The sequence below is a fragment of the Lolium perenne genome, chromosome 2 (genome assembly GCF_019359855.2).
Source record: "Lolium perenne isolate Kyuss_39 chromosome 2, Kyuss_2.0, whole genome shotgun sequence".
Classification (NCBI taxonomy): Eukaryota; Viridiplantae; Streptophyta; class Magnoliopsida; order Poales; family Poaceae; genus Lolium; species Lolium perenne.
This window is the reverse complement of record NC_067245.2, coordinates 287,618,108-287,631,991: the sequence shown is the minus strand read 5'-3', so window position 1 is coordinate 287,631,991 and position 13,884 is coordinate 287,618,108. Positions and strand designations below refer to the sequence as shown.

The 13,884-nt window shown below is 43.3% G+C and overlaps 1 protein-coding gene and 1 long non-coding RNA gene across 2 annotated transcripts; one reads left to right on the top strand and one right to left on the bottom strand.

Annotated features, from left to right (window-relative positions):
• Positions 1-3,227: 3,227 nt before the first annotated feature.
• LOC127336326 (probable protein-S-isoprenylcysteine O-methyltransferase) lies at positions 3,228-8,724 on the bottom strand. Its single transcript, XM_051363130.2, has 5 exons — positions 8,410-8,724; positions 5,116-5,359; positions 4,813-4,941; positions 4,547-4,655; positions 3,228-3,689 (listed from the first exon to the last, which is right to left on the bottom strand). The coding sequence occupies exons 1-4, from the start codon at positions 8,621-8,623 to the stop codon at positions 4,565-4,567; spliced, it is 678 nt and encodes a 225-aa protein (XP_051219090.1). The 5' UTR covers positions 8,624-8,724; the 3' UTR covers positions 3,228-3,689; positions 4,547-4,564.
• Positions 8,725-12,057: 3,333 nt separating this feature from the next.
• LOC127330699 (uncharacterized) lies at positions 12,058-13,014 on the top strand. Its single transcript, XR_007869393.2, has 3 exons — positions 12,058-12,353; positions 12,431-12,627; positions 12,870-13,014. It is a non-coding gene; the product is annotated as an uncharacterized lncRNA (long non-coding RNA).
• The last annotated feature ends 870 nt before the right edge of the window (positions 13,015-13,884 follow it).

Here is a 13,884-nt window from a genome sequence, read left to right as displayed (position 1 = left end):
CTTGTTATAACAATGTAATGATGAGTTCCAAATTCTTTGGCAAACAATTTTGTAGTGTCTTTGCCTTTCCATTGTTGCTGTCTTAACTTGTAATGTCTTTGTTTCAGATATAGGTGGTGCATGGACAACTTAAAAGATTGCCGAATCGCTTCATCATTGTATTGCTAGGTTTAATTACCATTCAATTTCTCTGGGTTCTGTAATATTTTTTCAAAGCCTTGCAGCTGATGTAGTATTTAGTTAGTTTTTATAGTTCTTTTGCACATTTTTTCTATGGTGCTTGTGGTAAGTGAGGCTATCCGACAGAAATCATGTGCTGCGTAAATATTCTCAGTATCTAAATCACATTTCCCATCCCTTAAACGACCCAATTAAGCGAAATGACATATGTGCCGGCCCGCAAAATCCTAAAGCGACTATTATGCCGGCATATAAACAGCAACTAAACGGGCTGGCCCACTTTATTATTGGGCCAGCCCACTTGATTTATGGTGGACCCCACGTTCCCGGCCCACTTGCTTTAAGGTGGACCCCACCCACTACTGGGCCGGCCCTGTAACAGAAAAGCGTGCCCCACAAGCTTATTGGGCCGGCCCACTAACTTGTTGGGCCAGCCCAATTGCTTTTGTGGGCCCCACCTGCTTATTGGGCCGGCCCAGTATCTTGTTGGGCCAGCCCACTTGCTGTATGGTGGGCCCACATACTAAATGGGCCGGCCCTTTAACAGGAAAGCGGGACCCACCTGTGTTTTGGGCCGGCCCACTATCTTGTTGGGCCGGCCCGCTTGCTATATGGTGGACCCACATACTAAATGGGCTGGACCTTTAACAGGAAAGTGGGACCCACCTGTGTTTTTGGCCCGGCCCACTATCTTGTTGGGCCAGCCCACTTGCTATATGGTGGACCCCACATACTAAATGGGCCGGCCCTTTAACAGGAAAGTGGGACCCACCTGTGTTTTTGGCCCGACCCACTATCTTGTTGGGCCGGCCCACTTGCTGTACGGTGGACCCCACATACTAAATGGGCCGGTCCTTTAACTGGAAAGTGGGTCCCACATGCTAATTGGACCGGCCCACTAGCTTCTTGGGCCGGCCCAGTTGCTTTAAGGTGACCCCACTTGTTAAATGGGCCGGCCCGATAACTGGAAAGTGGGCCCCACATGCCTTGTGGGCCGGCCCTTTTGCCTGTTGACCGGTCAAACGTGTGCATTCGGCCCGGCCCACTTGCTTAGTGGGCCGGCCATTTAAGTTTTGACCAGTCAACCTTAGAGGTTAGGCCCGGCCCACGTACTTAATGGACCAGCCCAGATATATAGTTGACCGGTCAAACTAAGTCAGCTGGCCCGGCCCGCAAACTTAATGGGCCGGCCCGCTTAAGACGTGGCAGGCCTCGTCTGGGCCTACCATCTACCACGGGGTTTCAGCCGGTTAAGGCCGTTAATCGCCAGCTAATCTGCCCCGCCACGTGTCAGTTTGCATGACGTCAGCAGTCAACGGGCTCCCGAAAACACTTGCGCAACGGTCCGATTTTCCGTGGCGGAAGGGCGCCCAAACGCGACGGACCGAAAAAAACGTCGTAGGACTTTGCCTGACGCAGTTTCGACAACAGAACCCATATCGTCGGGTTAGGCCCATAGGCGACGAAAAATACCCCTTAGTGGACGATTTTGGGACGTTGTCTATCAGAACTTTTCTTGTAGTGAACTAATGGATTCCCTCACTAACAGGTAATAATGATTGGTGAAAATGCAGATCTAGGTCACCTCTCTCTTTCCCCTAAAAAATGCAAGAACTATAAGAGAAATATAGAGTTAAGATGAGCTCTCTAAAATCAATAATGGAGAGAGTGGGATGAAATAAGCACCAGCCCATGGGGAAGAAGGGGATTTTTATAGATCCTCAAAAGTTATAGCAGTCGCCGGCTTGCAGCCTCGGGGCCGTAAATTCCAATGTGTAATGATTCAGCTCTAGAAACTATGAACAATCTCTTCATCCAGTATACCTTTTGCGAAGGCCTGCTCGAACTACATTTGTCGTCTTTAGGATCTGCCACCGCCTGCATCACGTTTAGATTCTATAGGTAGGCTGAAACAAAGGCTACATTAACCTTTCTTTATGGAGATCATGATCTCAGGCGCCCGGGTTATTTCGAAAACCCGAAATTAATTCAGTTTTTCAGAATCAGCAGCCATGTCTTTACAGTTTCTCGTTGGGCTTCTCCGGGATCTTCCTTTCATGGGCTCTGTAGTTTCCTACCTCATACGGCACGTAAATTGGTATCTTAATTTCCCCTATCTTAAACTGAATTTGGTTTCTAAAAAATTGATCCCATTTATTTTTAGGTTAAGGAGAAGATGTTAGGCCTTTTTTAAGGAGGAATTGAGATGAATCGAATACAGAGCTACTAGCAAAGCCTACACCCTGTCTGTTTGCAACATGGATTGGGAACTTCATCTAGATAGTCTGGGTTTTATTGTTATTTTCTATCTGTATAATTCTCTTGTACACTTGTGCTCATAAATCCAAAAATATATAAAAAGGGAGGATATTTGCATTGACTTTAGGTTAAACCAAAATTCGTTGTCACACACTAGTATGGGGTGTTATCGAATTTTTGTGAACAAACTTGGCCACTCCAGCTGATTTATCCAGCGACTCGCCTTTTTCGGCATTCAATTCGCCTTCTGTGAGCGACCATTACAGCTCACAGGGTGTTGGCGGAAGCGTTTAATTTTCTGTTCGCTTGTTCTTGTCCATTTCCTTGCAAGCTGATTTTCCTCAGCACTCTTGTTATATCTTGCATCCTCATCTCGCCTTTTGTCAGGATACAGGGTGGGTAGCTGAAAGTTGAAACGTCAAAAGTAGACTCACAGGATCCACTAGATCGGTGCGATAAGATGGACGGGTGCTTTTGGACCGACCAAAGGCCCCCTAGCTACGCACACGGGATGTCGACTTGGTTTATGCTGATGACATGATAATAAGGTGTTGCCCGAACCAACAAAATAATAATGTCGCTGTCGCTGCAGCGAATACAATGTCCGTCAGGTAAAATGGAGGATGTTTCCGTCGCGTCGACTGAATAAGGCATCCTTCATTCCAGTCTGTCCGGCACTGGTAGCTTCAGGGCGTTTCTATTGGCATCCTTCATTCCAGTCGCGTCGAGTGAATAAGGCATTTTTCTCCGGATTATTCACATTCCAGAGCTGTGCAAAGCAAACAAAATGGAAAAACTGCAGCATGTGCTACTAAAAATGCTTTCCAGATTCGGTGAAACAAATGAGAAGTTTCTTTTCATCTCCAGGAGCAAAGCATTGTGGAGTCTGGAGTATATACGTTAGCTACACTTGATACAACCATGTTGGAAAAAGCTTTGACACAACGAACCTAGAGGAAATAGTCGGCAATACCGTCAAAAGAGGAAACTATTCCAGTTCGAATCTAATGAACGGCAGAGCTTCCACAAAACTAGCTGTAGGCGAACCATTTACATCAGATGGCCAGTGCTGCAGTACCTGGCATCCAGGCCAGATTAAAGAGCTGGGGAATGACCGTCTGCTTCATAATTTTTTCAATTTTGTTCTTCTATTGTATTAAAATCCATGGCATAGCTCTTTCATTTACTATCTCTTGAATCCACATTGTAAAGTACTTTGCTTTGACATATCAATGGTAAAGAAATCATGCCTGCAACAAAAAGGGAGAGACACATTAGTATTCAGTCTCCAGATTCATACTGGCTTTATGAAGGAACAAATATACTTGTTTTTCGCTTGTGACCCTCAAACAGACAGATTGCAATACATGTAAAGAGTTCACAATAATGCCAGATAACCACACCTTTATAATTATTAGTTGGTTCAAGACATGCTAATGATCTCACAGATTGGCAACATAAGCAACTCATGTCTTTGAATGTAATCAGTAGATATCTCCTCTGTTTCAGTCTGCAACACTAGTTTGCGATTCTCAGATATGTATGGCAGAAAGATGTCTACAGACTTTTGAATATAATCAAAGGCCACACTCAAGGAAGCAGAATATCTCATAAAAACAACTGTGCCTCCTGAAAAAATGTGTCAGAATTTGAACTTTTTTGTCCATGGGATATCCATAAGGCACAAGCCTTAGACATGGCTAACAAATAGGAATGTTGAAGAACTCATGTGCAGCTAAGATGTGAGACCCCAGGACACAAGGTAGTTTGGCTATTGACTCGAACACATTCTCAAAAGTCAACCTCGCGAGAAATTGGGCTCTAAGTGTGAAAATTGAACTTTTAGTGGTTATTGCATACAGACAGGTGGTAAGGCAGATTTCTATAATACAAAGAGTATGGGTAGATTACATCAAACATTCAAACTGCTACAGGATATAACAGAATATACAAATTATGACAGTTAAACAACTTCTTACTTATAGATCAGTATGTACCTCATTATTGGAGATTTAAAAGGAAAGTGACCAAGCCATTTGTTAAACATGCTAGTCCAAAACACATGGGATGGAATAAAACGCTCAAAGGTAAGGACTTGATAACATACTTTGCAAGTTCGAAACTTTCATTTTATAAATGGTAACCCCGAGTGCACGTTCTGTGCGTATTCTTCATATCGTGCGCCAAAGAACTGCCTCAAGAAAAATTCTTCATACCTACTTTTGAGTGAAGGAATCACAAGAAAAAGCATACAAAATATTTATATCCACAAGGGTATCAAAGGGTACATCCTGAAAAATAAGGAGCTTAAATAGATCATTTAATGAAAACGCTCCAGTAGTAGGATGTATGGAATTTGTTTTAGAAGGATACGGTATCCGCTTTGCAAAGAATCGCCACAACACCAATGCAAATGCAACTGTAGATATTGGATTGCACAGCATAAGCTGTGTTCCTACGGCCCACATAAGAAAGCCTAAATAGCCAGGATGCCGCATAAATCTGTCGAATCAAGCACAAAGTTTAGCCAGGATGCCACATAAGTGGTCTTGCATAATTACATCATGTTATATTGCATTTTTTTTTTTGCTTAACTTCGAACTCAAGCAAAGAAAGGCAACAAGTACTCAAGAACTATGTTAAATTGTAATGCAGCATAAGTACATGAACAATTACCTATAAACACCATGAGTTATCAACTGATGCTGGTCTTCATAATGAATCCTTATGACATGCGTAAATGCGCGTCCAGCTGTGATGACAGCGATTTTACGAATAATTTCACCAACAAGCACCATTAGAAGGCCAATATTACTGACAAACTGATAACCCTTTAGTTCTGGGAAGAGAAAGCCTTCTGTCAGGTGTTCTAGCATTGCAAAACTCATTGCCAAAACATACTGCTTGCTGATAAGAAGCGCTGCATCAAAAATACCTTAATTATTTCACAATAGAGCAACACAGTAAGTTGTAAAAAATAGAACTAGGCAGTTAAGAAAGAATACAAGGAAATTAAGTAGCAATTGCAAATATATGCTTATTATTGTTCTTATATATTCTGTTTAGCCTCTTATTTGTCCATTTGATAAACTGTGGTTAATCCAATCAAAATTTCCTTTCGTTATATGCTATATGGTGCATCGTACATTCTGTTTCCAGGAAAAAAAACAGTGCAACTTTTAAAACGCTAGTACTGAATAGTCATCCCAATAAGAAAAGCAGTACAAAGTTTCAGAATAAGCAACAATGAGAAACCGTGTCCATGCTTTTTTCTTAGCGGTGAGCTACTAATACAGTAGGTTCAAGGTCAACTGAGCTAACAGAATGCACGTTGCATAAACAAAGTTCGAATGACTATTTTATTCCCTAGTTCAAATAATATACAACTAAAGACATTTATAATGGCTCGTGAAGCAATAAACTAAGGAAAATTCTTATACCCATTTCGGGGATCGCACGCGACGCCTCCCCCGCTTCCTGCACACGACACACATCCCTCCAGCGGGACGCAGCGACGGGTGGGGCCCAGCACCAGCAACCTTATCACCCTTGTTCATCTGTTTTCCACCTGCTCCCCTTTTGTCCTACATGGCTCCTCTCTCCTCCCTTCCAACACCGCCTCATTCTGGTAGCATCGCCGCCCCCCTTCTCCCGGCCGCCGGCAAGCACGCTGCTCCCGTCCGCTGGAGCGGTTCTTGGTCACTGGCGTGGTTCCCGTCTGATGGCTCTGTTCCCGGCCGCTCACGCTCCTCGTCGCGGCCGCCCTAGCGGTCGAGCTCGCGGTGGACCGCTCTACCTTAGCCCTGAGTTCCATCCTTCTTTGGATGCTGCAAAGGCGGGGGCGGCGGTGCTGCAAGTGCTGGGCAGTGCTGCTATCAACAGAGCTCGGTGCTGCTGATAGTCGGTGTCAGCGATGCTACTGGCCAAGGGCCGTGTGATGCTTCAAGTGCTGGGCAGCGCTGCTACAAACGGCAATGCTACCAGCGGGGGTCTGCGATGGTACTTGCTACCGGCCAGGGTCGGTGACGTGGGCGGCGATGCTACAGTCGTTGGGTGGCGGTGCTGCCAGAGAGGTCTCAACGGATTCTTTTTGTCCAACGGGGCGCTTCAGGCGGACGATGGCCAGGATGTTTTTGCTAAGTTCGGTTTCTTTTTAGCTCCGAACGGGGGCTTTTCTGCTTCAATGAAGCAATTGCAGGATTGGGGTGGGAGACAGAAGGGAATTGGACACGTGTCGCTCTCTGGAGGGGGGATCAGGGGAATTATCCCTCGGTGGGATGCTCAGCACTTGTCATTAATTAATCAACTTCTGGTTTTGTTTGTAAAAAAGCTAGTCTGTAGAGGCACTCAAAATGTACTTTCTGGTTTTGGAGTTTCGCGTCAACCTTGATGTGAATCAATTGATACTTGTTCTTTTATTCTACCCTAAATTCATGAAAGTATAGCACCTGGTAGCAATCGCAAGAGATCAGCCAGCACAGGTGTATTATGGGTATTTTCCATCTCAATGCTGAAGTGAAAAATTGCTGAGGTACCTAGTTTTATACAACTAAGGAAAATTGCCGAAGTAAGCATTCTGCCAATACCACTGAAGTCCTAAGCAATCTCAACTATATGAACAAAACCAGACCAAATCAGCAACAATTCAATTGGATCAGTTGGAGCGACGCATTTGGCATCCTTGTGCCCCCATATATGTGCTTCGCATTATCACGTATTATTAACTATAAAACTGCAATCTAAGCATACAAAAAGGCACACGCTTCGGTAACACAACACCTTCTCCAATACTGGTATCTAGACAATTTTCACAACCACCGTCTTGAATTGCAAGAGGGGGAACGAAGAAAAGAACTGCAAGAGGGGAACGAAGAGGCGGCACACTCACAGGTGGCGGTGACGTTACGGTGGCCGTGGAAGTGCTGGGCAGTGCTGCTGCTAGTCGGCGTCAGGGATGCTACTGGCCAAGAGTCATGTGATGCTTCAAGTGCTGGGCAGCGCTGCTACAAACGGCAATGCGACCAGCGGGGGCGTGCGATGCTACTTGCTAGCGGCCAGGGTCGGTGACGTGGGCGGCGATGCTACAGTCGTTGGGTGGCGGTGCTGCCGGAGAGGTCTCGCCGGATTCTTTTTGTCCAACGGGGCGCTTCAGGCGGATGATGGCCAGGATGTTTTTGCTACGCTCGGGTTTTTTTAAACTCCGAATGGGGGCTTTTCTGCTTCAAAGAAGCAATTGCAGGATTGGGGTGGGAGACACAAGGGAATTGGACATGTGTCGCTCTCTGGAGGGGGGGGGGATCTGGGGAATTATCCCTCGGTAGGACGCTCAGCACTTGCCATTAATTAATCAACTTCCGGTTTTGTTTGTAAAAAGCTAGTCTGCAGAGGCACTCAAAATGTACTTTCTGGTTTTGGAGTTTCGCGTCAACCTTGATGTGAATCAATTGATACTTGTTCTTTTCTTCTCCCCTAAATTCATGAAAGTATAGCACCTGGTAGCTCGTTTCGGTTGAAGTGTTAAACTAAACAGAATCTCGCAATCGCAACAGATCAGTCAGCACATGTGTTGTGGGTATATTTTTCATAACAATGCTAAAGTGAGAAATTTCTGAGGCACCTAGTTTTATACATCTAAGGAAAATGCCAAAGTAAGCATTCTGCCAATACCACTGAAGTCCTAAGCAATCTCAACTATCTGAACAAAACCAGACCAAATCAGCAACAATTCAATTGGATCAGTTGGGGCGACGCATTTGGCATCCTTGTGTTGTGACCCCATATATGTGCTTCGCATTATCGCGTATCATTAACTATAAAACTAAAATCTAAGCATACAAAAGACATGCTTCGGTAACACAGCACCTTCTCCAGTACTGGTATCTAGACAATTTTCACAACCACCGTCTTGAATTGCAAGAGGGGAACAAAGAAAAGAACTGCAAGAGGGGAACGAAGAGGCGGCACACTCACAGGTGGCGGTGACGTTACGGTGGCCGTGGAAGGCGGCGGCGAGGACGTACTCGGAGCCGTGGAAGAAGACCAGGGCGGCCGCGAACTGCCACGCCTGCGCCCGCGCCGCCATGGGCAGAGCGGGGATCTGGAGGCCGGAGCTTGCGCTGTGGGTGAGGGCTTGGGCAGTGGGGGTAGATGCTTGGCGAGGTGCCGGGAGGAGGAGATGCCGCATGCGGAAGCTTTTTTGCTAGGGACCTGGACGGGTACGGGGAAAGCTTGGGGCGGCCATGGCGAGGCGAGGATGCTGTCGGGCCGACGGGAGAGAGAGAGAGACAGAGGAGATACTGGGACGTCGAATGGGCCGAATAGGGCTACGAGTCGGCCTTTGTGGGGGATGTATGGCCCACTTTCCATGATTCCAGAGCTTTCAGCCCAAGGGCCTAGTTCTCCAATCCACCTCTCACATCTTTGTTCATTTGTCATCTTAGTGAGATTGAGTGGGAGAAGAATGAACCTACCAAACTAGGGGCGAGCGGAAATAAAGATGCTAAGTGGCTGCCACAAATTTCACTGACCCCCCGGGCCCCCCCCTCCTTCATAGCTACGCCACTGTTCTGCAAGATCAACGTGGATGGTGCCGTAGCGAAGCCGTGCGTTAAAGGGTTGTTGGTGCAGTTTTTCACGACGAACGTGGGAGGTTCTTGCCTTCTTGAGAGCAACGGCCAGCTGCAAATGGCAATGCAGGTCTACTGACCCAACCATGCTGGAGGCGTACGCGTGCGTGCAAGACCTAAAACAACACAAGTTGATGATAGCATCTGATTGTCTAAATGACATCCATGACATTAAAGCTAAGTATTACAAAGGCTACTACTACATGATTCTGCGAGACATAAAGCAGCGTCGAGTATCGTTTTAGGCGACCAAATATGGTCACGAACAGAGGGAAGCAAATGGGGAAGCTCACAGGATAGCTAGGATGGCTACCACTTTAGAGGTTGGGGGTCATGTTTGGCTTTTGGATCCACGGGGTCATTTTTTTATACGCATAAACATTGTGCAATAAAGCTTCTCCTCTTGTTCCTAAAAAAACATATTTGTTCATTTGTCATCTTAAAATATTGGTATTAGTAGTTGTAATAATAACGTGTTCTAAAAAAGTAATTGTAATAACTCTTTTAAATATAGCTGCCTAATTTTTTTATTTTTTATTGTCCACTGCTCGAGTAATAATATGTACTCTAAATAAATACATGTATTATCCTTCTATTTTGCAGACCTTTGCTATGACATGCTTAGTTATGTTTAGGGTTTCTTCGATCTTAGATTTCGTCTTTAAAATTTCAAAATAAAAATGTCAACATGATATACTACAGCGACGAAGCTAGGAAAAGAAAGGAGCATGGGCGAACCAAAAGCTAAGCGAAAAAATGAGAATCAAAGGGCATATTTAGATATATGTACAATTAAAAATATAAGTACTAAATTGATAACTACACGTTCATAACACTTTAGAAGCACAAAAGCTAAAATGAAATATGATAAGTAATTGCTCACTAGATAATAATAACATTCTAGATTTCCAAATGCTTATTCAGACACCCAAAATGGAACTTGTGAAATTTTAAAAGGAGAGTAAGAACTACTAATCTATAAAGTTACAAGGACTTATTCACATTACAAAGCATGACGTTGTACCATTATATACTAATGACGTCGTGGCGAAATCCCTTTATGACTCTTGAAGGCATGAAACCGTATAGTGACATACTTAGCTCCATGACTATCAAATTTATTGTCAACTTCTACCTAGAGGTGTTAAAACCACCATTATAGTGATATTGGATATTCAACTAGACAATTGTACCCTTAAAATCCCGAAGTTTCTATTGGTTATCATTTGGAGTTGTTGTCATGGACCTAATCTCAAATCTCAAATCTCGAATAATCAACAATTGGGACCCTAAGTCAAGGCAGTCGATATTGCAGCCTTTGCAGGAGAAGAGTGGACAGGGATAAAATGAGAATGAAAGAGCAAAGTAGTGATCGACTAAGATACCGAGCATGAGGGTTGCTACAATATGGATGCGACATTCGAATACCCACGACTGGACTGTTGGTGCATTAGGTTAAAAAGTTGTAATTTGAAGCTGGACGATATTTTAGTACCGAAAAACTTTCCATTACGTGTGGAAAAAGGCATGCCATCATGGGCCCTGCCGTTTTTTTAATTCGTAGGTCCACTTTGTTCTAGACGTGTAGTTGAGATATAATTCCTCCATTTATATTAACATGACTTGTCTAAATACACATGTACCTAGGCGCATTTTAGTACACAAATACATGTGAATCTATTTAGATAAATCTGCGACATTTAATATTGAAAAGAAGGTTAATTAATTGATCAGGCTTTATCTTGACATAAATATATCTGTACACTAAAAGTTTTGTCAATATTAAATTGGAATGTGGGAGCATTGGGGGTGTAAACGGATAGGATAATTTGCACGCTGAAATCGGCTCCGAGCCCGTTTTAAGGTCTCCATATCCGATTTTAAATAATCCAAAATTTAAGCAGGTTAATCCAAAGGTTTAATCCAATTTTCGAGTCAAATGCCAATGCCAATTCACAAGGTTAATTAGTAGTTATTGAGTTACCGAATTTATTTGGCAAGCATGTTCAACTCCAGATTCTATCAATTATTGATTTTTAGCATAAATCGTGTCTATCTTTCTATTCTTAATAGGTGATCCCATTTTCCTGTTCTACGGTGAAGCCACGTCGCCTCCTTTTTGTCAACCCGTTCTCGCTGCGTAGTCCATACCCTTCTCGCTGCGTAAGTGAATTATTCCCCCGTCCGCTGTAACGACATGGGCTGAAATTCTCCTCCTCGGCTGCCCACCTCATCTACCTCGTGGGCTTTTTAATCTGCCGGAAAAATAGTAACCTCTGTTCTCCTCTTGCTCCTCGCCTCTATTCCCGCGATCCCTATTCGCCGCTCAATGCGGGAGCGATTCGCTCCCGCTCAAGCGACAGACAGTGTGGGCCGGCCCATTAGCGTCTAGCAGGTATGGTTTCTTCCTTTGTTTTTCGGTTTCTCAGGTTTTTCGGTTTTTTGGTCTGTTTTTTTTTGTTTTTGCTGTGTTGGTTTGCTGATTTCGAAATTTGTTCAGATTTTTTTCTCTGATTTACAAATTTATATTATAACTTTGTTCAAATTCGAAATTTGTTTTAATTCAAAATTTGTTTAAATTCGAAATTTGTTTAAATTTGAAATTTGTTCAAATAATTTTTTTGTTCAAATATGAATTTTGTTCGATTTACAATTATTTGTTTTTAAAACTAAACAATTGTTAAATTTGAACATTTTTAAAATTTGAACATTTTTCAATTTGAACAATTTTTATGTTTGAACAATTTTCAAATCTGAACAGTTTTCAAATTCAAACATTTATTTAAAACTTGAATATTTTTCGAAATAAAAACCATCAGGAAAACAACAACAGATACCACGTATGTACATACTAACGAACTAGCTTTGGTTTCCATCCAGGATGAGATAGCTCGTACGAGATTAATGGGCCCGGCCCATATGGTGTACCCTTAAGCGATAGTGTCCAAGCAGATCGCTTAAAGCGATGTATAGGACCTCCCCTCTATTCCTCTTCATCAACATCTCAGCCGACTCCCCTCCTCCCAACGATTTACGTAGCCGGGCAGCCGGCCTCCCTTCTCCTCAACAGCCGTGGATTAACGCCTGCTCCTCGCCTTTCACATCACAGCAATCAAAACTAGAAACTGCTCATAAATCCCAATAATCACCAATAGAAACTGCTCCACCGAAATTATACGCCGCCGCCAAATCGACCTTAAAAAGAAGTCCATGTTGCCATACGCTTCACCCGCCAGGCTACTCGTGCCCCTGCTCGCGCAGCCAGCACCGTCGGCGGCCACCACGCTGGTACCTCCATTGTCCCCATTCTAATTCCTCTTTTTTTTTCAAACCCTGCATACGTATACTTATTCCTACTCTGCTAGGTTGACCTCCACCTGGAAATCCCATTCACGGTTTCCCCCAAATCTGATATTATTGGTGCCTCCAATCTGATACTTGAAGCCCCCTCGATTTTTTTTTTTTTTGGATATTTTGGCATCTCGCTCTGATTGCTGAAGCTAGAAGACGCTGGCCATCATATCCTCTACTGTGTGACTCTGCACTATACATGTTTCCGTTGGTAAGATTATTATACTCTAACAACTTGATATTATAGGCGGCCTATTTTTTTCCCCCAGGAAAAAAGGAATTTTACTACTTAATAAAGGTGTTACAATCAGAGTCTATAGCAAAATAGATTTCTATAAGAGCGTTGCTAACCAACACCCCTTCCGCTATAAGTTTTACTACTTTAAATTGTACTTTTGTTTATTTTCAATGCCCTGCAACAACGCACTCTCACTATGTATTACAATCTGGCAGGTTAACCTCAGGCTCGCAGATCCGCCTCATGTTTTACTCGGATCGATTCTGCCTGCTGGTACCACTTTGCCGCCTGGTTTATTTCAAAGTTTCGCCTTCCCTGATTGCTCTCTTAGGATTCATGGGTACGCAAATCTAATCTTATTCACTTAGGTTTGAATTTACATTCTGTGAGCACATGCATCTTTTCTGTTTTACCTCCCGGCTAATTATAATGTACATTGTAATTTTATCTCCTGCACGTCTTCACTTAAGTTTGAATTTACATTCTGTGAGCACATGCACCTTTTATGTTTTACCTTCCCTCGGCTAATTATAATGTACATTGTAATTTTATCTCCTGCACTTTTCCGTCAATGCATGTGTTCACAGACTACAAAAACACCGCCTCTTCTTTTCAATTTGCCCATGTGCGCTTGCAGAGATGGATGCCCCTGAAAATTCTCAAAATACTCCAAACAATCCTGGTAGTCATTCCATCTCACGCAGTCGTGGATGACCACACCGTCAGTCGCAACCTGCTGTCATCCCACAATTAAACCATTCAGTTTCTTGCGATAATCGACACCATCAAGCGCAGTCTGGATCAGTGTGTCTATACAAACATTCTATTGCACAGACCAATATTTGTATCAACTTATTAAATTCTCATGTGCTTCATATCGATCACCAGAATGTTCAGTGCGTTGGCGATTTTTCAGCAATGCAATTTTTACATGCAGGAGTGGAAAAGGTGAAGATCTCCCAGCTCAAGAACTTGAATTTTATAATGTCAAACGACCTAAGCAAGAGTATGTATGTTTCCTCATATTGAAGGAGATATGCCCTAGAGGCAATAATAAAGTGGTTATTATTTATATCTTTATGTTTATGATAAATGTTTATATATCATGCTAGAATTGTATTAACCGAAACATTAGTACATGTGTGATATGTAGACAAACAAGAAGTCCCTAGTATGCCTCTTAAACTAGCTTGTTGATTAATGGATGATTAGTTTCATAATCATGAACAT